Below are 25,529 nucleotides of genomic sequence, written 5' to 3' on the forward strand. Positions count from 1 at the left end.
TGAGTGAAACCTTGAAAGCTCACGAGATCAGGATGGTCTCACGAGGCTAGTTAGCTGTAGCTACGTGCAACGATTGAAAAAATCGCACAGTGTATGTCTGGCTTAACTGTTGTTGCCCTTCAGGGGTGTGCCCTTCAGCAGCCCTTCCTACTGCTGCCCATTCAAAGCAGGCTTCATTGGGAGAGAAGCTGTGGAGGGGTAGTATAGTAATAAATTATTATTATTTATAACTTAATCCACCGTTTACATAGAGAAGGTATTTATTTAAAAAAAAATGCAACATGGAAAATAAGCACTTTTATATCGGTGGGTTCTGCAATTTATCACATGAATTACAAGTATTTTAATTTGCAAAAGACAAACTTGTTGTAACCTGCTTTTCCACTTTTCTCTGTTTATTGTAATTAAATGTATTATTATATTTATCATAAATCGATTATTTTAACTCAGTGTCAGAGATGCTCATAAGTTTCAAATTCTTTTTTGTTTTCTCTGCAAAAATAGAAATGAAAAGTCCTTTTAATTTCTTAAGATGTGGGAATTCTGTGGTAGAATGGATACAGGGGAAATTGTACACATTACTTTTGATGCCTCTTTTATTGTTGCAGCTGTAAAGTTGTTGGTGGAGAGTATGAAAAGCTTGTTGCCATGACTTCAGTTCTGTTATTTATGAAAGAATAAAAGTTGTTTGCCAAACAAACAGTTAGCCAAAACTGTATATCAAACAAGACAGACCTGTAATTGGTCAGAGTTTATCTTCTCTTGGTACATTTTCTAAAGCCTGCAGGAGGTGAAGAGGCAGTTTACAGCCACTTGAAGTACAGTAGATTATTCTGGAATGCAGTTATGGAGTATTTGCTCCATATTGCCTTTCCAGGCCTAACCAATGGAAATTCAAAAAGCGTCCTCATTTGTTCACACAACTTTCCTTTATTGTCTATTTCTCTTAACTGTGTTCTTGCACCTGTTATTCTACTTTATCATTAGAGACTTTTTCACTGGACTACAGAGATGTGTTTATCCTTTGTTTGAGAGTAACAACATCAGAAATACCCAAGATAAAAAGGCATTAGAGAATAGAGAAGGATTTGATCATGATAAACGAAGAATGAGGATAGAAGCTGAGGATAAGATGCAGCTCACCTTGTTCTTAGCAACAATAAAACCCTCCACCTAGCCTTGCCACTGAAAATGTATTTCTCTCTGTGTGCCAAACTGAGAAGGTGTTCAATTCGGCCCACATGGGGGCACGCTTGATAATTACTCTCACTTTGAACGCAATTTCCTGGCTGTTAGTAATGATTGACAGATTGTATCCCTGGTGTCAGGTGGCCAGCCACGCCCCTCCTGACTATGGCTGAAATTAGAGAACAGCGGGGGCTAAATTACACCTTAGCAAAGACCTCTGGCAGGAGGACAGGAAAAGAAGCATGATGAATGAGAAAAAGATCAGAACAGAAGGGTAGACTGGTGAGTCGTGCGGGAGCACCCAGGTGATTGGAGGAATAGCTTTGGAAGATATTTGTAGCTGTGCACAAGCACATAGATCCATGCACTGAGGTAATGGGTCTGCAGTAGTATTGGAGTGCAAAGGGAGAGACACTTAAATGCCATTTCTGCAGCTGGGATGCTGTTTAGTCCTTTGCACACACACATGCACACACACGCCCCCACGCACACACACCGTCTTCTCTGCTCCCTCCACTTTGTCATGCTCTGAAAGCACTCAGACTGATATGCGAGCAGCTAGAAACCAGCAGAGTGGCACAATGACTCAAAGAGTTCAGCAGCAGGAAATGGACAAGAAGAGTGACAGATCATTGTAGGGATAAACATAACCGGTGGGCATCATCTGAAAAGAAACTGCTCTCACATCAGTCTGCTTTTAGTCAAAAAGTTTACCTTTAAAAAAAGGGTGGTACTTTCGTTTCTGTCATAAAAAAGGTAATAAAAAGATCAAAACTATAAATGAAATAGCTACACTGATAGGCATTGTGTGAGTTTTCAATTCAATTTCAACTCAATTCAGTTTATTTATAACACATGTCATCTCAAGGCACTTTGCAATCCAACCAGATCATAAAGTCAAATTGATTCAAAGTTTTCTATCTAAGGAAAACAGCAATCCCTCCCACTTAGCATGCTTGTAGTGACAGTGGAGAGGAAAAACTCCCTTTTAACTGGAAGAAACCTCCAGCAGAACCAGACTCAGTGTGAGCGGCCATCTGCAGAGGCTGACTGGGGTTCAAGAAGACAGAAGCAGAGATACAAAAAGCAACTGTAAAAGGCGACCCCGTCCAGGAAACACACAGCCAGGCAGACGAACTCAGAGCCAGCTCCTATGTCAGAGGATGAAGAGAGCGCATCCAGCCAGCCACAGTCAGAGAAACAGGACTACACTGGAAAACAGGCTGATCTCCAGCATCTCTAAACAAAGGTGATGATGGAAGCAGCACAGCTGATATTTCTCTCCTGGATGGAGTCACAGCCAAACAGGAACAGACCAGATGAAGCTACCATGAGAAAAAGCAGAGAGAGCAGAATGTTGAGTTTGAACTAACAGATTCTGTAGAGTGGGAGAATAGATATAGAATGAAGCAGAAGGATGAAATAGGAGTCCCTATGTCCTCCAGCAGTCTAAGCCTATAGCAGCATAACTAGTATAAGACGTTTTTACACTGACATGTTGTAGCTTCTGTTTTTGATCCAAAAGCTGTTAAAAAGACTTCAATCATACATCAACTGCAGGAGATAACTTGAAATAAAAAAATACTTTACACTCATTGGCCACTTTATTAAAGGTATAATGGAGGATGTTCTTTCTCCGGGTGGATCATCAAAATAAGTGGACCTCCTAATTGTCAATCACATTCTGGTGATATGTTTACTGAAGGCTGTCCTACGTCATGTGCTCATCCACATTATCATATAACGATGGTGAAAAGAGATTGAATATCTTCTTTTGGAAAGTATGCTGTATGAGCGATACAAATAGCAACTTTTAAACAGAGCGTGCACGAGGAGAAATGGTGCATGCTCTCGCACATGTTTCATATTACACATTCAAGGTGGACAGGGAGGGTCTTTTCAAAAATTCACGAAAATCCAGCCCTATACCTTTTCGTAAAACTGTTTAATATTTTACCATTGATGGCAGCCTAGTCAGTCCAAATAACAGCAGCTCTGGGAATTAGGATTCAAGAAGTTATAAACACGATGTCCTGGAGTTTGAACCAAGCAATAAAACGAGTTATGAGAAAGACTTAAGTAATCTTAAACATGGCATGGTTATTAATGTCTGAGGTGCTGGTATGAATGTTTCATGTTATAGATCAATTAAATCTAGAATACACATTTGTTGTCTTCTCAATAATTTAGTTATGGAGAAGGGGAGATTTAGATAATTCAAACAATGTCTAAAGAGCAGCCAAAGCTCTCATTGTCTAAGAAATACACATTTTTAATACTGTAGATCATTTTATGTATCCCAGTGAACCTGATACACATCCTGCTGCTTATGTCTCTTTCTATATCATTTTATTAAGTTTTGCAAATTTAATAATATAAACATTTATTTTAAAACAACTAAACATATTTACCTAAGGTGGCAGTGAGTGTGGATGACAGCTCCTTAACACAACTCTAAACAAACATAAGGGAGATATATATTTAAGACATACTAATTTAACTGTGTATGGTAGTTTTTCACATATAACTAGATTATTTTATTCAAATGATACACCTTGATAAACTGCCCCTGACATTAACTTCTAGTTTTGTTTTCTAAGTTTGTTTTATATTGTCCATGAATTTTAAAGTTGTAGTTTTCCAAACTAAATGAATAGTTTCTTGAATTTAGTTTGTCTGGTACATTACTTGACTGGTCGAGTTTAAAGGAAGTAATATTTTTCTGAATTAGCGCTATATGTAAGATTCAGTCATTCGGTGCTCCTTGGAAGGCTTTTAAACTACAATCTATCAGGACATTTATTTTAATAGCTAGGATGTTTAACTGTCCAAAAAGTCCTCAGATCTATACTAGATTATCATTCAGTACCAATGCCACAAAAAAAAAAGACAGTTTTGGAATCACTGTTAACCAGCTTTGTTTACACTGCATATCAATATGAAGACTGATGCATATATATGTATATATAGAAATGGCATTAAAGTGTTGTCATGTTCTTGATTATGTTAAGTTCTCTTTTGAGTATTCAGTTTTACTTTGCTCAATGTTTTCTAGTTTTATTGGCTTAATTCCTATTTTGTTGTGTTTCTGGATATATTTGAGTTCACAGGTTTTTCTTGCTTGCCCCCTGTTGCCTTCATGCGTTGGACTCCTTTTCCCTAACTCCTTTCCAGAATCCTCTGTTCACACCTGCGCCTAATCAGCTCATTAGTCCTGTCTTTGTTCAGTCTCCCATATAAACTCTCCCTGTGCAGTTCCTCAGTGCTGGTTCCCCATCTTTCCCTGGCTCTTCATGAATGTTTTCCATGATGTCTCCATGGTTCTGGTTTGTTTTGCATTTTTAAGTTGGATCTTTGGATTCCTGCCTCTGTTACCTGTAATTCCTCCATTTAACTACAACAACTCACCTCTGCCTCCTCGCCTCTGCACTTGGGTCCTCAAGACCTCAACCAAACCCTGACACGTGTGGCATGCAATATTTAAATTTTGAACTTTTGAAAGCTTACAATAAAATCTACATATTCTTTTACATATTTTACAGTAAGGAATATCGATAAAAGCAGTTTTGTTTTTAGACATGACCATCTTACTCTGAGAGTAATATCTTACTCACATAAATAAAATAATCACAATCTAGTAATAACACTGTGGTGGCTGCTGTGCTAACTTTACCAGCTCTGCTAGCTGATAGTGAAAATCCTGCACTAGAGCATCTCTCATTTTTATCATCTGTATTATGATTTAGCTGAAATTTTACAGAGTGAACAAGTTTTTCTGTTTTTGTATATTATCACTTGTTTTGTGTCTATTATCTATATCAGTGGTCAGGGATCAGGGGCCCGGATCCGGACCCACCTGCTGGCTAATCCGGACCAAACCTGATTTAAAACTTTTATAAATTACTGCATGTTGTACGAAGACACTGTCTAACTTCAATTGTGCTTCTTTTTATATCGATTAAGATTTTTAATTGGTTATCCCCGCTACAATTGAATTGAGAAAGCTTCCTGGAGAGGTGGCTAAATGTCTTCAAATCTTGGAAACCAAGTCCAGTGGATATTTTTTGAATTTTTATGGAATGACTATGACCTGGATGAATAAGAACCTACATCAGCGTTATCCCCGCTTCTATATTACGAGCATTTTGTGCTCACCATGTCTTCTTTTGGGAATTTTTGTTCTAATTTAAGATCCAAATATATAAAGTCAGTCAAACATTCATAACGTATGTCGCAGTGAAACCACCTGTGGCTGTACTGTTATGGTCCACTGAGTGTTCACAGCAAAGCCAGATGGTGAACTTTAGGTCTACCTCTTCCTGAGTAAAGTGCTACCAGGCTGACATGGAGAGCTCTCCACTGGAGCGGCACCCTCAGAATAGACTCTTCACCTGGAGAAAGAGAGCAGATAGAGATCCACACTTACACATGCAGCACATCCACGCTTAGGCCTCTTAACACGATGGCACAAATGTAGACATGCAAGTCGTTCACGGACACACAACCTACTTCACATGTAGAGCAGCATTCCCAGCTGAGTGCCGCTCTCCAACCTGGCAATTTCAGCGGAAAGAAAATCCAACTAAAGTACACAGGGTCTCATGCTGATTTCACAACAGGAGGCTTGAATGGCAGAATGGCCTCACTACAGCCCTCGTTACTGATCCGGCGAGATCCAACTTATTCTGTTCAATAGCACTCTGTCACTCGCTCTTGTGTGTGTATCTGTCTGTGTCGGTGCACAGGCAGGCGAAGCTGGATCCCATTGTTTTTTCTTTCCCCACAATCTTGTTGGATTGCGACAGCAAGAGTAAGCCCACATCCTTCAACCAAGTGGAGAATTGTGTCTTTATCCACATCTTGAATGGAGTAACACAGTGTACATGCTCTCAGACACACCTAACAGGGAATGTTTTGGGTGACATTTAGTTTCTAGGTTGCACAAGATGCTCTTATAAATGAATCATGAGTAAATCTGTGAGGTGTGAATAATAGATGGGAGGAGAAATAAAAAAAAAACAAAGGAGTGCTGTTATTATTTGTTAATAAGACACTCTGGAGCATCACTAACTAGATCTCATTACCTCAATACTCGCAAGCATGCATACCACACATGCACACACGCACACCCATCCCACATGCCAAACACATACCGACGTCTCTCATCCTGCATGACTATTTTTACCTGTGAAGCCTGTCGTTGCCTAGCACTCTGTAATTACATCCCACACTTCTTCTCCAGTGGATGATTAGAAGCAGTGATGGATGGGTTAACACCGTCACCTAAAGATGCCTCGGTGCAGAGCTAATTATGCGGCCATGCATGTGTCATATACCTGATACATGCGATAGCCCTGCAGAGTGAGCACGATAAAGGTGGACGCTGTGTCTTCTGTTAATTAGCAGATAAGACATGATGAAGGAACTCTGCTGTTGATTAATAGATTTTTGAAGCTCAGTGGCTCAAGCTCCGACAGCAGAGTGACAGATTCACACAGTTCCTTCAGTTTCCGCGCCGTCCTCCATGAAAACAATGTCAAAGCCACTCCGCTTGTTTATCACCCTGCACTTTATGGAAAATTTCTATACGTTCTCGTTTTTTTCTTTACCCTTAAAATAGATATAGATTTACTGTCATGTAAAGTGAGCGAACTGTGTTTTGTGTCTCTGCATATACAATTGTGCCACTATTTGAACCTAGAGATTGAAGTGCGGGCTTACAGATGCAAAATGTGCATGCCCGGCTTTAGAGCATGTGTACAGATGAGGATGTGAGGGGTTACGTTTATGATTGCCATGGCTGCAGCTGGGGCTGTGGGCTGAGTAATTGCCTGTCTTGGTAGGGAGAGCATGGTAGCGAGCTAAAGTCAAGTGCTCTCTTCCTGCTGTAGACCTCATTTGGATTCCACATTGCTAGCTAGCAAGCTAACGCCAGCCTTGGGCCTGTATTATTCATGACTTGACAGATAGCTCTCACTAAAAGCATTGGAAGTGGGCCAGGGAAGTGATGGAGCGACAGAGGGAAGCGGCACTGCTGCACCTCAGTCTCTGGCAGGGAGAGGCGATGGAAACGAGGAGGAGGGTTTGGAAACTATAGATGAAACAAAGCAGTCTCCCATACAGGTGCAAATTCAAATGCCACTTAAAATACATTTTTTGTTACATAGAAGAATTATACCTGACCTTTGTTTCTTAAAGTAATGATGGCCACTCATTTTTCTGTAGTTAGCTGCTTTTTTCTTGCCATAATCCAAATTCTAACAGTCTATTCAGTAGGACTATCAGCTGTGTATCCACCTGACTTCTGCACAACACAACTGATGGTCCCAACCCCATTTATAAGGCAAGAAATCCCACTTATTAAACCTGACCGGGGACACCTGTGATGTGAGAACCTTTTAATTTTAGTTTTTTACCTCATCAGCTGATCAAGAGAATGCCAAAAGTGTGCGAGGCAGTAATCAAAGCAAAAGGTGGCTACTTTGAAGAACCTAGAATATAAGACATATTTACAGTTGTTTCACACTTTCTTTATTGTTAAGTATATAATTCCACATGTGTTAATTCATAGTTTTGATGCCTTCACTGTGAATCTTCAATGTTCATAGTCATGAAAATAAAGAAAACACTAAATGAGAATGTGTATCCAAACTTTAGGTCTGTACTGAATGGCTTTTATGTTATTGGATTATGGTCAGTTTCAGGTGAAATGATTATATCATATAGGACGGAGGATATATTTGAAACAGAAATGTCATCATGTTGTCAGTGCTTCTTTTACATTAATTACTGCTTCAGTGCAGAGTGGAACTGAGCCATTCAGTGTATGGCTCTGCAGAGGTGTTAACTAAAGCCCAGGTTGCTTTTAGTATCACCTTCAGTCCATCTGCATGTTTGTGTCTGGTGTCTCTCTTCTTCCGCTTCACAGTCCTCTGTAGGTTCTCTTTAGGTTAAGGTTAGGTGTGTTTTCTAGCTAATCAAGCACTGATACTATGTGCCAAGCACAGCTGGAGATTAAATCTTTATCTCCATACAGCAGAGGAAAGCATAAAGTGTTTAAATACAGAATGCGGGTTTGTACCAGCAGCTGTTATATCTCCCTTAATAACCCCTGACTAGAAACTTTACACTGGATCTTAAGCAGTTTGGATTCATTGACTCTCTACTCTTCTTGGAGACTCTGAGACCTTCAGAGAATAAATGTAAATGCATCTTTGTCTAAGAAGAGTTTGTTATTTTTCTCGTTTGCACCGGTAAGAAAATTCTGACATTGTCACAAGTTCAAGAGTGGCTCAACACAAGGAATTAAGAAGTTTTCCATGCGGTGGTGAGTTTGTGCTTGTGCCGTTTTACATGAAAAATAACTGCAATTGCAGTCTGCAGCTTTTATATCTACCCCTAACTTTTGAATAAAACATGCTTCATTAATCTCTGATCTTTTGACTATCCCTAACTTACCCATCTGAACACCCCATGCAATAATACTGTGCAACCCTTTATAATGATCCTACTATAGAAATAGTCATATGCGGACACACTGTATATACTGTATATATCCCACACACCTTTTTCTTACTTTGACGCCTTCTTCTTCCTCTTTGACTATTTGTAGCTGATGTAACAAGTTAATTTCTCCACTATGAGATCAATAAAGTCATTCAATCAGTAGGGTTGGGAATTGATACGATTTTCACAATTCCGATTCCCTTATCAATTCTGTGAAACTATTTGATTCCTTATCGATTCTTTTATCGATTCTGTGAAACAATGAACTTGGTAAATGCACAGTGACATTCATCTACCTTCGCCTGGGAGATTCTATTTCTGCCTGCCTCGGCGAAAACAGAAGTCAGTAAACGGGAGCTACCAACCTCTGAGCCAGCCAGGCTACCCGTCTTGTCACAGTCATCTAAATCTAATGGAGACGGCATCCGTTCAATGAAAAAGCATTACTGTACAATTTCGGGAAATAAACTCATCTCCCCCTGATTTAAATAAACTAGTGTCCCCATGGGACATAATTTTTTTTGGTTTGCTTTTCTAGACTTACGCCTGGTCACGTATGACTTGCTTACTAAATGCCGTGTGCTTAACTTGAGTAAAAAACGCGACATAAGTCGTCTTGACCAGCGCTTGGCTCTGGTGCTGCGTGGAAGCGATAAGAGAATCGTTAAGCGAGCTGGCAAACGCTGCCATGGATTTGGAACACACGGAACCGGTTCTGAACAAGAACCGGTTTTCGAATTCCCATCCCTATCAATCAGTCAGTCGATGTTTGCACTAGTGTTGTGCCACTGCCTTTTTTTTGTCCCTGATACTAATAACCGATACCTGGCTGTGCAGTGTTGGTCGATACCTATACCATCTGTTTGAAATTGATGTGTGTGTATATATGAAGAACTGCATAGGCCTACAGCTTGGATGTACAATAATTGCCATGATAGCTTTGTCAAGCTGCTGCCTACCTTTGTGAAGCAGGAAAAAAACTAATACAAAGTGAATCCAGTAGAACATTATATTGCCTACCTGAAATGGGTCGTAATAATTAAATATACTTTTGGCTCTCAAAATGGAATCAGTGCTCTATTTGTTGGTACTCGACGATACCGATACCACCATTTTAGTGCTGGATCGGGGCCCCACCCGATACTGGTATCGATGCAACACTAGTTTGCAGAACTTATTAAGATTAAGTCAAAGGTTTAAGTCACAGTTTTCTTAAAGGTAATGAGGTGTTAAAAATGCTTGGTTGCTTTACCAGTGATCTTTAACGACCTGTCCTATTTTTGATCAGTGTCAGTGACTGTTTAATGGACAGATGTCAAGTCCTCAAAAGTAACATTATATTTTAGCGATCAAAATTCATTTGTAATGATATTCTAATTAACTGAGATGCAACTATAGAGAAAATGAAAGGTCAGGCTGATAAAAGAATTACATAATATGAAAAAACTAGTCCTGTAGTATCACCTGATAGCTGTACAAATGTGACTCTGATGATAATGACAAAAGAAAAACAAAAGTAAAGTGAAAAAAAACAAGCAGGAAAGATTGATATCAAATCGAGGAGAAAAATTTGGCGGCTGAAAGAAAGAACAGGCAGCCATCCACCCCCACCAAGCTCAGGAAGCCCTCCGTCTCCATGTGCAGCACCAGATAAGGTCGCATTAATCAAAATCTGCCACTTCCCCTTTCCAAAAAAACACAGTGCATGCCATCAGCCCCCCTCCGTGAAATATCTGTCACTGAAACAGAAATTTCCATATTTAATGGGAAAGCTTTATATCACCAAAAAAAAAAAGCGGAGAGTGTGTGGGCTGGGGGTGAAACGAACTGAGCTGGTTGGATCCGTCAGCTCTGTCATTAGTTTATACACTTCAGACTGTGCGTGGCGCCTTGGGGATCATTTCAGTTTAGCTCTGATTCAGCTGTTATCACTTCAGCTGCACGGCAGAGCTGGACAAAGATTGGTCTGCTCCAATACAATCACTGCTGTAATAACAGTTCACCAAAACACTATTATATTGTCTACTCTACATCACAGAGTCTCTTTCTTCACCTGCTAGAACTTTATTTATTTGTTCTGCTACATATTCTAACACGGTTTAAAGCAGGCTTTGAAAGCCCTTCAGCACAACGGCTGCCAAATTTACAGTGGCGTGCAGGTATTTCTGTTTTTTTTTTTTCCTTTGTAATTTCTCCCCCTCATTTGCCTTCTGTGCTTATGACGAGGCTGCAAACTGCCTTTCTGGCATTACCTGACATCAGATAAACAGGTGGTGTTTATCCTTGTTTTTTTTCTCTCAAATAAGCTCTTTTTTTCATCTTTTTTGTTTTTATGACTGCCTCCCAACCGAGCGACATCAAAGGGAATGGCAGATGATGTGTGGTTAGTGCGGAGCATGCCGCGGGGGGCTGGGGGGTTTGGGGACTCTGGCAATAGAGAGGGGAGGTGGTGCTTTCTGGATGGGTTAGCTGCTAAGGGGCCAACCCCAGGCTCAGGCTCATCCTGACCCTTAACCTCTGAGCCAATTTCAACCCAGTTTCTGTATGCTTCTTCTTCCTTCTCCTCCTCCCGACATGCCTTCCTCTCTGCAGCAGCTGCCAACAGAATTACATCAGTGTCATAAAGCCCTCCTCCTCTGGTGGAGAGAGGAGGCTTAGCAAACATGAAACAGAGTGGGACTCAATGCAGCTCACAAAGGGCAGAATCTTAATGCTCTCTATTTAACGGAAGAGTACCATAAACACCAAGACTGGTGATGATGGTTCTTATCAACTGATCACAAGAGAGATCAAATCCACCATGCTTTAAGTTTATGCAGTGTGTTCCCCAATTCTTTCCTTGTTCAGGTTGTAGATGAAATAAAAAAAAATAAACATCAGTTGGATCTAAAGGCATGATAATCTTAAATAACCAAAAAGTTTTCATGTAAACCAGAAAATATATACTTTTTTACCCTAATTCCAAATGCAAGTACCATAAATATATTTCACTTTTACTTTTCTATATTTTCATTTTGATACATCTCTGTATACCCTTGTATATGGAGAATAGAAGGTCACTATATCAGAGATCCATTTAGAAACCTGCTTTAGAAATAGGGATAACACAAATTAATATATAATCTATATAAATAAAAGTAATCCCTATTAAAATGTTAATTAGCATGTCTTTGATTAAGATATAATGTACCATTAATAGATTATTTATTGAGAACAATATATTGGATGTTTTGGCCAGGAAGAAATCTTTAGATGTAGCTGGAACTATTGGTTCTAAAGACACAGATTTACTGAACGGTATAGTGGAGGATGTTCGCAAATTTTTGAAAAAAACCTGCTCTCTCTACTTAAAAAAAAAAAAAAATTGCACATGCACAACTCTGTACCCGTCTCCGAGAGGGAATGCCTTTAAACACTTGCGAGAGCGTGCACAAGCTAATTTTCGTCATGCACGCATACAAGCTCACTTTCCAAAAAAAGATTTGCATTTTTCCCCTCTATGTCAGTCTCACTACCGATAAGTGAAAAATATCACCAGAATGATGATGATTGACAGTTAGGACCTCCACTTATTATGATGAACCATCCAGAAAAGAACATCCTCCACTATACCTTTAAGGATTTATAGTATACGTGGCAGATAGTATAGATAGTATTTGATCATCTTCACTTGTGACAGTAAGCCTCACAGGTTTCCCTTAAAATCACGTAAAACCACCTTTTCAGGAGTTATTTTTGCAGCTGGAAAATGCATAGCTCTGAGTAATGATGTACTTAATGATGAGAATTTTTATCTATTTTTAATATTAATCTAGGGGTGTTAGTGGCCCCCAGCAGGTAAGCAATAAACAAAACAGATACACAGGTAACATGTCCTCAATTAGGTGGTTAATCACAGACAGAAAACACTCCATCACTCCATCAGTTCATCCAAACTAACAACTACTGTGACAGCCTCCTCATTGGCTTCAGCAGACGGATGAAAAAAAGAGAGGGAAGTCCTCTACAGAAAATGGCTGATTGGCTAGCAGCTACCTACCAGCTCGCTCCTTATGCATCTCAGAGTAGAAGTGATTGATTGAAGTCATTACACTGGTGGAAAGACTCCTTACCTGGCTAATCCGGGAGTGATTTTAGCTGCTGGATGACAGATAGCCACATTACAGTCTAGAATCAGCTGCTCGATGAGCTGTCCTTCTCAGGACTCCCTCAAGGGATTTATGCAAAATAGCTTGTGTGATATAAATTCTAATATTTTCACAGATGATAATGCAACTGTCTGAAAACAATGTGCATCTTTAACACAAAACAACAAGTTTTTCAGCACTTTTACATTTTAGAGACTGATAGTTTATACATTCATTTAGGGATATTTTAAACTTTATTGTCACCAACTCACTAGTTCATCATGTATTAAAATTTTACACAAAATAATATTTTTTTGTTTTTTTGCTGAAAATTAAGTTTGCTGAAAAGAGTTTTTGTTTTTGAATCCAATTTTCAATTAGGTCTGGGGCTGGGCAGCCCATCTATTGTCAGAAACAGGAACAACATGGTTCTTTTTACTGGTTTACCCTGTGCCAGCCATAAATCCCCAGGAAAAAAGGAAAAGTTGAGCATATAATAAACATAAATGAGTATGGATTTCATACAAAAACATAATTAATTTAGAATATGCAGGGTTAAAACAGTTTCTGACTGCAAAACAAATATTAAAAACAACAACCTTCAATCAGAAATAAAAAAATAGCCCACATTGCTCCTTAGAAAACTATTGTTCATTGGCCTTATATAATGTTTTTTAATCTTAAATGTTATGATTTTTGTTTATTAGTATTAAGTAGAAAATATAATAATACTAGACATTGGAAAATATAAATCTGTGTTTTATAATTTATACTGCATTTCAATAATTGACTGAAATAAATACAATTTTCAAAAATACTCAAAATAATCAATTATCACCATGCTTGAATAATAAAAAAAAAATGTTTTATTGGATTTTAATTATGGTAATCACACAGGAAATTTATCATTCAGACTGCAGTCTTTGAGTTTTAAATAGCCACATGTATAAGACAGCCAGCCCTATGGAGAACCCCCCTGTAAGAATATCTACTAAACTTTACATATTTAAGCAAATTATGGTTTATGATGATATGTAAGAAATAAAGAGAGAAAAATAAATATCTACAAAATAATTAAGTGTAGCTTAATGTTAAATAAAAAGAACTTTCAAATGCCAGACTTTCCCTCTGCAATTCACACATCAGAATCTCTGGAGCATTTTGAATCTCAACTGGTCCAACATTAATTTTAGCCCAACCCTGATTCATCTCTTCTATCAGTAGTGAATCTAGTTTGCTCTCACATGTAGAGAAAAAGCACAACAAAAAACCCTTGGTTTGGCAATTAGGAAAAGGCAGAAATGAACAGCCAACACTTTGTGTGGGTTTAAGGATAAATGATGGAAGAATTTCCTAAACAAATGCATGAGCCAACTGTTAAGGTTGCTCTTCATTGCGTGGAGTTTAGAGAGGAAAATGTAGAGAGACGTCGTGTAAAGAAATTGATTGAGATGAGGAATAAAATAGTTTTTCCAGAGAATGCCATTTTGGATTTGTCCATCATCCTATTTTTGGAGCCAGAATTGGCCATGTTTGGGTAAGAGGTTGGAGCTCTTTGTGATAATTAAAACCTCGTAGAAAAAAACGGGCTTCAAGGGAATTGTTCAACTTTCAGTACCAGTTTTAGGCGATTTGAATTTCTTAACTATTGCCAAAAGATCAAAATCCACCATGCTAAAACTTAGAAAAATAAAGTAAAAAAGAGCAACTTTGCTTGAATATATACCTAAAATCCTATAAAGTGACACCTCTTTCCTGGTTCTACTTGAATAATGGCTTACTTAAACAGTTGAGGCTGCTCAGTGGTGCACTGGATCGCACTGTTGCCTTGCAGCAAGAAGATTCTGGCTTCGATTCCCAGCCTGGGGTCTTTCTTTATGGAGTTTGTATGTTCTCCCTGTGCATGCATGGGTTCTCTCCAGGTACTCCAGCGTCCAAAAACATGACTGTCGTTATGCTTTCTACTGTGGCTTTTATGTTTCTCAAGGCTTTTTCGTTCCTATTTTGACTTTAAAGCACCTTAATGAATCAAAAAAATGACTTACATTTCACTTAGTATTAACTTTTACTGTATTTTTGTTTGCACAATCTGATAGTGTTTTAGTACATTAAATTCACTCAGGAAAAAATTACCATCAGATATTCCATTTCATGTCTTGCAGTACATTTACAGGTGCATGTCAACCATCAAGCATTATAAAGAATAAGGCCAACTATTACCCATTTCATTTATCAAATAGCATTGCAGTTTTTCTGCTTTTTTAAAATACCAATGGAAAATCTGTTTACATTTTAGAACTGCTTCAGCATCCTGGATTAAGGAAAAGTCATCCCCTGCAGATGGGAAGTTCAATCCCAGCCTACCCAATACATTTCCCGGAATAAAAAGATGAAATGGAGAAAGATCTGTTGCAATTTCTTAATTTCATAGTGAAGATGTAGAGGTATGCAATTTGTTTTAATATGATAGAAAAATAAGCATCCTATGGATTATACAGAGAGCCATTAGTTCAAGATTGTCGCTGTTTTGAAATTATGCTTCATGAGGTAGGGGAAAGTCTATCAGTCACCCCCCTCCTTGTGAATGGGCCACAGCAGAAAGTACAGTATGCAAACTGGAACCTGGGCTGCCAGCAAAAAACCCAAGATTGCGGCGTCTGCCATGTGCTTGCTGAGGTTGCTGCACCAAAACACCGCCTTTTGTTCTCCTCTGCTAGCAGGAGAAGCCTGGCAGCTCAGAAATGATTCTCACCGCTCTTTCACATGCAAAACCTTCCTGTTCTTTATACCTCCTCTGCCCTATATTTCTCAGGTTTCTGCGCAACATAAAAGAGGTCTGCATGCGGAAATGCACAAAAAAGCATACATTCGCCCATCTGTCTCGCCTCCTATAGCCTCCAATTTCCCCCCCTACCCTATATTTTCTCTCCCCGCCTGCCGTTCTCCCTCATTTTTCCTCGCTGGCTGGCTGGCTATGAGGATGGCGAATCCCTCGTGGGTTTCTGGAGGGTATCACCATGGAGACGGGGCTCTGCCACACGTGTCTATAGATCCTCCTGCTGGATAGGAGGCACAGTCGGAGGTGGTGCATTCCCTCCGTCTTGATTCTGCTCTGTGGAGGCATAAGTGCAGCGAAGACAGCAGCACTGTCGGAGAAAACGGGGAGAAGGCTGTGCTAGTAAAGCAGAGAACAATTTATGCAAAAAATGTCCAAAATCATGACATAAATTCATGGAAGAAAAGGAGCGAGAATATGAAGATGTCAGGAAGAAAAGATGAATGTAAAAGGAGGCAGGGGGGGGGGCAGCAACAGCACCTTCATCCAAGCGTCAGGGAGACAAATACTGTGTGATGCTAATGACCGGCTAAAGCCTTTGCCCCCGCTGCGAACAGCCGCTAATATGACTGCTAATAAAGGCGCCGTGGAACGCTGTCGCATTCCAGCAGTCGCTCAACTGTCGACCAAAATTAGCCAAACAGGAGCTCTCTGTCTCCTGCCACTCCTCTCCCCTGACTCACATTAATGCTCCAGGAACAGGAGCCTGTTCAGTGCAATGCCTCCTGAAGGGGCTATTCTGCATTAAGGGGGCCTCTTGTTCACACTGTAATAGAATTTGTTCCATCTTGTAATGCTAAGGATGCCCTCTTTATAGAAAAATCAAGTGGTCTTTTTGTGATCTGAAGCTCTTTTCTCCTCTTGATTGCTGCCTCCCATCCTGCATACGCCTCTAAGAGGATTTCTGTCATTCTGCCAAGGAGGGGGACAAAGCAAGCAACCTAGAATGGTACCACATTTTCTCATCACTGTCCTTTTTCTTCCGAGTTTACTGCAGAATTAGTCCTCTTTTCAAATAAAATGCAACTTAATTACCTTAAGAATTTTAATTGCTAAGTGCAGTGAGTGGGATGCAAGGCCTGTGATGAGGAACGTTGCCGACAAGGTCACCCGGTGGCAGAATTGGAAGAACGTGGGAAGTTGCGGAGGCTTCCTGCAGGTTTAGTCATCATGGGTCTCTCTAGAAGCAGGACAAACGCCTTTTTATCATATAGAAAAGCTAAAGGACAATTATGATTTAAAATCTTATAGCTAGTATAAGACATGGTAGATATATGGATGTATACAAACCAAATAATGGTATAACTATCAAAAAGATCTAATACATTCTTCCCAACCAGGCAGCAATCTACATTACATTGCAAGCATTTTATTTGAGGGCACTGACTTTGTGATTTTTAAATTAAAAATGACTAAATGACTGATCAAAATCATAGATTTAACATGATAGATTATCTCAAGCCTTAAGGAAATATGTTTAAACATTGTTGGGTTTCACATAAACTTATAGATGAAAAGATGCTTTCATTTTGTTTCATATTATGCTCTATATGTTCGTGTAGGAAAAAAATAATGTTAGGAAATCCTGATATTAAACTTAGATTATGTGAACCATCAGGTCCTGTCAAACATGTATAACCTGTGTGGATTTAAATAACTCTAACTTTAATAAATACCTGAAATCATGGATGTTAAACCAGTGATAACCAGTGAAGCTCATTCAAGACAGTTTATGTTACTGTTACCAGTGTCAACAAAATATATATATTTGTATATAACCCTTTAAAGCCCAATCCAAGAATAAAAAAAAACTGAAAATTACTTTTTTTTTGTATGAATTCCTTATTTGGCCTTTTAACAAAATATGTAAAAAGAAAAAACAGAAATACATTTTTGATATTAATAATTTATTACTGTGCGATAAGTCTACTGGCTGTTATCAGGTATATCTGATTGTGTACAATTGAATTTTGTGCAAAGTTTTTACCATTAAATTATGCAAAAGGTGTCAGACACAAAACATTTCAGAAACCGTATGTATCAAATATGACACATTCGGCATTATAGGGATAAGGATAATCTGTGTATTTCAATGCTCTTAGTGCTCCAGATCGTTCACCATAAAATACCCAATGGGACAAGAGTGGCATCGGATGCAGGAGTTTGCCCTGCAGCTAGGCGTTGTGGTGGCGCCGGTGTATGGCAGCTTTGCTTCTGTCAGTAAGCCCCACGGAAACTCTGGCTACAATTTAGCTTACCACCATCAGTGTGTGCGTAAATGGGTGAATGACTGGATGTAGTGTAAAGCGATTTGGTCAAGTCTCCTGACTTGAAAAAGTGCTATATAAGTACATATGTTTTACCATTCCATTAGTTTAGGCTTAAGCAATATGCAAGGATAGTGAAGCTTAAATTAGATAGAGTTTTTAAAGTATTATATTAGACTGTGTATTGTAATTTTTGAGTCATAGCTGCAATATACTATATTAATTATAGCTGCTTAATTGAAATAGTTTTGGTGCCACAGATGCAAAGATTCTGCACTAGTTCTGTTTAAGTGATCTCTGAAAATGTTTTTGGTATAGATTTGAAAAAGAGTGATCTTGTATCAGCAAAGCAGCAAAATACTCAAAGCAAATACACATTAGAGTGATTACTTTTCTTTAGAGTTATAATGCAGACTGTAATCTAACCTTGAAAAGTGATTCAAGAAATGGTACCTAACATCTGGACCACCTTCATGTGAGCTTAGTGCTAGAACCTTTGCAAACAAAGTTGGAAACAGGCTTTGGAGGAACTGACTATGATCTGTCGATAAATGTTTGCTAAAATGCCGTCTCATGGCTCTAAAAATCAAATTGGAACTTTCGTTGGTCAGAATTTCTTTGTTAGCCTGGTGTTATATTATCAGCTCAATCATGGCGGCATTTAAAAAAACCTTTACAGTCACATACAGAGCTTAGATGTTACAACTTCCGTCCCTCTGAAGCCTTATTTTTTCCAACATATATTATTTGCAAAATTCTCCATAAAAGACATAACCCAAGCTAATGCTGAAAGTGCAGATGGGTTGGGTGCGATCTGAGCTTTGATTGACGGCCGCACACTGGCACGGCGAGACAAATATGGAGAGCAGAGAAATCCCAGCGATGATAGTTTTGCGCAGAGCTGTTGGATCTCTCCCGCCTAACTTCACCAGAGACAGGAAATGGGGGAAAGAGAGGATGATTCTGTGGAGGAAGCCAGCAGCGCTGACTGAGCCATACTAGTTTGAGGTGCCGGCAGAGACTCCGTCTTGCCGCTCCTTCCTCCCACATGCTCGTGTGGGGATCATGAATAAATATCTGAAACAAACACTTTTAATAATCAAAGATTACAAGCTTTCATGTCTTGTTACCCATTGACACAAAATGAATGCCAAATCATGCACTCTCATTTAAGGCCAATTATAATACATTTACTATTCTTATAAGAAACTCATTTAATGTGTTGACAGTTCCTAAGTAAACAACTGTGAGGAGTGAAGGCTGATCTATACTCAGAAACCAGGTCGTCTGCATGTGTGTCGCAGTGAATGCAAATGTCCCTCTGCCCCTTCCGCAGACACTCTGCTGGACGTCTCCAGAATTGTAGGTGACTGCAGACAGGAGGCCTCTGATTGGTGAAATCTATATCCGATCTACACTATGCATATTTCCAGCTTGGTACCTTACCATCTTGTTTTGTTTGTATGACCACCATTGTGGAAAACGACTCGTGAAGATGGAGCAGCTAGAAGAGCGAGGTGCACGAGAATGCTGGGACCCTTAGATTGTCCCTCTTGCGTTGTGGCGTGGAATGACATAGCGCAGGCCACACTTCAATATTGGCCGTAAATCAAAAAATATCTGAGTCATACCTGCGACAAGCTCCCTGCGACATACACAGCCCTTGAGTCAGCAGAGATGCCCAGGGCAGAGCTGCTATATGTCGCTTGTCCTAAATTACTTCACATCCGCTGCTAGGTCAATAGCAGAAATCAGATGCAGTAACCCCTTTTTAACCTGAGGAGGGCACCAAACAGACGGCTTTAGACAAAAAAAAAAACAGACTGTCAAAATATAATAATAGAACTTTATTGATCTCATATTGGAGAAATTTACACCTGCATTTAACCTATCCCCTTTGGAAGCAGTGGGGTTCCATCGTGGGGTGCAATTGGGGGGTTGAGGGTCTTGCTCAGAGACCCAAAGTGGCAGTGTAAGGGAGTGGGTTTCAAACTCAAAACATCAGGATTCCAAGCTCTATGCCCTAACCACTAGGCCGCCACTCCCCAATGCAGTAAACTGTCTAAGTAATGCCTGGCGTATGTATATACCATTATAAAACATAAGTTTATACAGTTTATTAACAAAAACTGTGATTTAGGGGTAGGTAGTTCTTTAAAGAATGACTCAGCATATTTCCAAACAGTGTCCAGGTGAATGTTGAATCAAACGTAGCATACGATGCAAACAGGAAATATAAAATACTGGCAAACATCTTGAAGCGTATCTGTACTTTCTCTGACTTAACCAACTGAAAGCTTTCCAGATGTGAAAGTTTTTATCCAAGTTTCCAAACTCAGCTCAACATCTATTTCCAGGAGAGGAGACATCACAAAAAAGTCAACCGATCAGAGAAACACTTGGCTAAGACAGAAGCTATATGACATTCTAAAAGGACTTCAAGTTGAACATTTTCTTGAAGCATAAAGGGCATTTCTTTTTGTAGTCAGTCCCCTAAAAATAAAGCAAACAATATCTAATAACCATCTGAAGAATGTTACTGCTTTCAATGTCAACCTTTTCAGAAAGTTAATCTAAGGAAGATATTCTGCACTACACTGTGCTGTCAGAGCGTCATTAAAATTCTTTGCGCACATTCAGGTGGTCCGCTTTCTGTGATTGGCCGGTCTTTTTACCCAAAATAATAAGGCGTACTTGACTCCTTTCAAAATACGCATGCCTCCTTGTATTATTTGCTGTCCATTAGCTGATGTCGCAGCAATTATTCAGCTCAGCAATGTGTCCTTTTTTTCTTTTTTTTTTTTTAGATGTAGTTGCATTAAGACCTGTCAGGCGGCCACACTGCAGCTCAAAGCTTGACAAGAAACATTTCCTTTGGACTGTTTTATTGTTCAAAAAAAAAAAAAAAAACAGGTAGAAAAGCAAGGCCAGGTGATGAAGCAGAAAAGGAGGGGGAGAGAACCCGTGTCTATCTCCCTTTCACACCACTTCTCTCCCTTTCTACCCCTCCTCTCCTGCCTGCCCGCCTGCCTGCTGGGACTGGCCCTTGATTTATTTGGAGAGGGCCATGGAACAGAGGAGCCAGGATGAGTGGCATTTTAATGTGCTTTCGAGATGTTTGGTCACAAGCACTATTGATCACTGTGGCGCAGCACAGCCTCAGCCCCCTCCCTCACTGTCCCACAGACCCTCTCACTGCCCTGGGGGGAGAGCTTGTCAGGCAGGGAATGAGTTTCCATGTAGGCTTAGATTAATGAAATGAGGCCCCTGGTCGCGGGTGGTGCAGGAGGTCAAGACCATTAAGGAATCCCCAGACTGGCAGAGATTTAGCCTTGACTGACTGAGTATAGATCGGCTACTGGATGGAACTGGATTGGAATATGAGTAAAGTAGGCATTGTAGATGTATCCAAAATATTTATCTTTTAACAACATATTTGAGCCTTTCATTCTCAAAAAGTTTCTTTCAATTGTACCAAATTAAAAAAAGGAAATCCAGATGTTGAACAGAGAAAAGAAGATGAGGATATTGGATGAACAGAGTCCTTTTGGTTCAAATGACAGACAAAAAAAAACACTACAAATACTGATTGTGTGGATGATTTCTTAAGTCACGTGGATGCTGCAGGACTCCCTTAGATTCGATGAATCTAATGAAATAAGATCCTTGTGATCAATAGCCTGAGCAAATGCACAGATTATCAGATTACCAGATTAGGATCTTTCCCCAGGTGCTGAAGAGAACCGGAGAATACATTAAAACCTGAGCTGCCTTAATATGATTTAGGCTACAGGTTTGTTCTCAATTACAGTAAATTACAAACCGTTGTGTTTTACTGTTTTAGGTGTAGTTTTCAGGTGTTAGCAGAAAAAGGACCCTGATTTTGTTTTGCCTGACGGACCAACTAATTTTTTGTTTTTAATTTTTTTTTGCTTTGTTGCATTTAGGCATTCCTACTAATGAGCACATCTAATTAATGCTTTATATCCATCTTGGCAGAACAACTTCAGATGCTCTGCTTCCCTTCTGTGGTTCTGCATGCATTTAACTCCTTTGACATTTTTGCGAAGCTACACAAACAAAAGGTTTTCTTTTCTATTTATTGGCATTTTATAAATATTACTGGAAAGGAAACGTTTTTTTTTTTCCATAGAGAATTTGGAAAGAAAAATTTATATTTTCCTTTTTAGCCCCTGCTCTGTACACCTCTGGCTTTCAGTACTAGACAGAGTCGTGTCATCTGCAGAAATACTCAGATGATGACTGCATTGTTTGCATTAAAATGGACAAGAGGCTGAGTAAAGAAGTGGAGGGGGTTGAGAATTAAACATACCTTGGTGTTCAACTGGAAAACAAACTGGACTGGAGACACAGCTAAGAAGCTGTCTGCAAGAAGGGACAGAGCAGATTTTACTTCCTAACGAAGCTTAGGTCCTTCAGTATTGACACTATTATGCTGCATATCTTCTATAAATCTGTTGTGGAGAGTGTGATCTCTTCTGCTGGGGTAATAGTATTAGATCTAATGACTTAAAGAAGATTAACAAGATATTAAAGAAAGCAGGCTCTGGGGATTGGAGATAATTTCACAAAGAAGAATCAGAAACAGAGTGTCTTCTGTCAGAGTTTTCTCCAGATCCTTCCTGCCTACAGCTATCAGCATCTACAACACCTGTTTAAAAAATTACGTTTGACTTACTTATGTTTCATTTCCCTTTGGGAATAATAAAGTGTTTGTGAATTGATTTGAATGAGATAATGCTCTTCAGTATGCCCTTTCTTTTCTTGCATATTTCATTCAAAAATAGCTGCAGCTCAGTCATATTAAATGGAGAGGGTCATGGTGACGGTTACTCTTTTCCTTACATTTATTTCAGCACAAGTTGCTTTCTTCCTGCCACAGCTGAAGGCAAAATGCTGGTAATTTGCAGCCATAAAATATAAACAATGCTTTCAATTGATTTCTTTCAGGGGTATCGAAAAAGGGGCAAAAATGCAATTTATTTTTTTTAATCTAAACAATGTATAATTTTTGTTTGAATTCACAGTTCTGCGCTATTTTGAGTTGGTTTAATTCATAAAAACTTGACTAACAGGTATTTTGGTTTCTCCTCTCCAGTGTGTACGGCTGCCCTTTGGCCAAGAAGCGGAAGGGTCTAGATAGACAAACTTTGGAAACCTCTCCGAAGAGGAGCACCTACCTGGATGACATGGACAACTCCACCATGGAGGAATGCTACGAGACAGACGGGACAGAAGAGATGGATGACAGGGAAGAAGACGAGGAGGGGGCCGTTGAGGAGGAGGGAGAAGTGGAGGAGGAAGAGGAAGATGTTGAGGGCTACATGGACTATAACGTTGAACAAATGGAGCATGAAGACAGGGAGAATGAGGATAGAGGGGAGGGAGAGGAGGAAGAGGAGGTAGAGGTAGAGCAAGATGAAGAAGAGGAAAGCGAGGAAGTGAGGGTAGAGGAGGCAGAGGAGGAGGACGATGCGATAGAGGAGGTAGACTATGAAGAAGGAGAAGAGGACGACGGAGAGCAGAATCAACACCAAGGTGAGATCAATGAAGACACATTTTTTTAATTTCATACGTTTAGCAGATTTGGTCAATTTTCTGACATTGTTGCAGCATAGTTTCAAAAAAACACTAAGATAAGTTTTTTTTTAAAGAGGAGAATATAATCTCCCAGAAAAGAAAAACAAATTTTTTTTGTGTGTGGGTTTTATCTGATTTATCGTCAGAGATTATCAGAAAATCTATATTTTCCATATAGTTGATGATAGCTAACTTCTGCAGGGTGGTTTAAAATGACTTCACATTGACACCATGTGTTTTACTAACTTTTAAACAAAGCTGAATACATTTAACAGATAAGTGAGTCTTGATAATTAAAGGCAGTGGACTGTACCAATGATAAAATGGCAGTTGGAACAGCAGCAAGAAGTTGTAACATTATATTTGGTCATATGCTCCTGCATCACACTAACTAGAAGGGTGAGAAAAAATGCATCTAATCTAACAAGTCCATTAAAAAAAAAAATCCTATAATTAATGCATTAAGTAACCACCATTTCTGGTTTCTTCAAATAAGCTGTTTCCTTTTCATCTGAATTACGAGCTCTGATCAGCGGTAGAGATAGCCTGAGATGCCACCATGTTCACAAAAGGCTTAGATCTCATTACTCTGGAACCAAGTAATTGAATTTAGAATCAGTTCAGTTTAGTTTGTTTATATAGTGCCAGATTTCAGCAGATGAAACGGGTCAATCCCCCTGTGCTGTTTGCAGAACCTAATCAGTGCAAGTTCTCTTCAGATCAATCTATTTTATGGAAAAATATGCCATCATAAAGTCACACCCCTTGTGCAACTTGATTGTAAATGTTATGGGTATATGAGTTCATAGTTGGGTAGAATTTAAGCAAAGCTTTCTTTTTTACATATTCTCTGAAAGAGCTGTCAAGGTTTAAAAATAAAATAAAATTTCTGATAACTGGCCTACACAGTATTAGGTAAATAAAACACTACATTTATCTAGAGAATACAGTACAAATAAAACAGCAGATCAGTTCATTCTTGTCATTAATTCCTGCCTGGCATATCAGAGGAGTGTGTTCTGCAGATTATTGGCCTTAATCTGTTTGTTTTTCTGTCCTGAACGCTAACTGCCTCCAAACATTTGTCTTAGCTATGCCTTTAATGACTCTTAAATAGCTTTACTGCCCATCCAGTCAATGGTGAATGGGTACCCACCTTTCTTGTGCCCAGTATAAGCCCTTTAAAAAAATATGGCTGTACAGTGCAGCTTGCTGAAGACGCAGACATTTTAATCTGATTGGAACCTTTAACAAGAAATTACTCTAAAGGCAATAGTTTAAAAAGTACTTTATGATACCTACTCATACAGAGGGCTAACCATACTGACCTATGAACCTTACGAGTCTGCATTCACTTAAATGTAATAAATAAACAATATTTTTGATGCTTCTTTTAGATTTGGCCATTTTCAAATCTCTAAATGAAAGTGTGATCTAAATGAAGAGTAAAAACCCTCAACAAATTTCACCCTTTAAAACCAATTGTATCATATTTGATACATGAGATATCTGCATCATCAGTGTGATCTTTCTGATCTTAAAAACACTGACTCACACAATGAGACACATTTAGAGAACAGAAAGTGTATATACCGTACTATTCTACAGAAATGCCTAATGAATCAAAATTGATGCAAATAAATGATCTAATTTAATTTATAGAAAATCTATATTTTTTTGCTTTCATTTTTCAGAGTTCAATCACAACTCTAAATAGAAAAATATAATTTTCTGTCAATTATTTCATGGTCCAGGCTTTAAAGGGTTTAGAAGACGCTCACTAGTGAATTATGCTGTTTTTTGAAGGGGCTTAAGGGCATCATATATGGCCTTCCATGGGGCCCTGGTGCTTTAGCTAAAAGTTAAATCTCATCTCAGTTATTTGACATCAGAGATGGCAAAAGTACTCACTTTCCGTACAGAAAAAGTACAGATACTTGTGTTAATAAATACTCTGGTAAAAGTGCAAGTACTGATTAAACTTCTTTACTCAAGTAAAAGTAA

At 39.0% G+C, this 25,529-nt stretch overlaps 1 protein-coding gene across 9 annotated transcripts in view; it reads left to right on the top strand.

Annotated features, from left to right (window-relative positions):
- The window catches only part of myt1l (myelin transcription factor 1 like), a 161,732-nt gene that overhangs the window by 84,483 nt on the left and 51,720 nt on the right, over positions 1–25,529 (top strand). For all 9 annotated transcript variants that reach the window (XM_015381279.1, XM_015381286.1, XM_015381278.1 and 6 more), the window contains exon 5: positions 23,044–23,483. In XM_015381279.1, coding sequence (XP_015236765.1) covers positions 23,044–23,483 — 440 coding nt within the window. The remainder of the gene's footprint in view (positions 1–23,043; positions 23,484–25,529) is intronic.

The sequence above is a fragment of the Cyprinodon variegatus genome, unplaced genomic scaffold, assembly GCF_000732505.1.
Source record: "Cyprinodon variegatus isolate N-32 unplaced genomic scaffold, C_variegatus-1.0 Scaffold230, whole genome shotgun sequence".
NCBI classification, from domain to species: domain Eukaryota; kingdom Metazoa; phylum Chordata; class Actinopteri; order Cyprinodontiformes; family Cyprinodontidae; genus Cyprinodon; species Cyprinodon variegatus.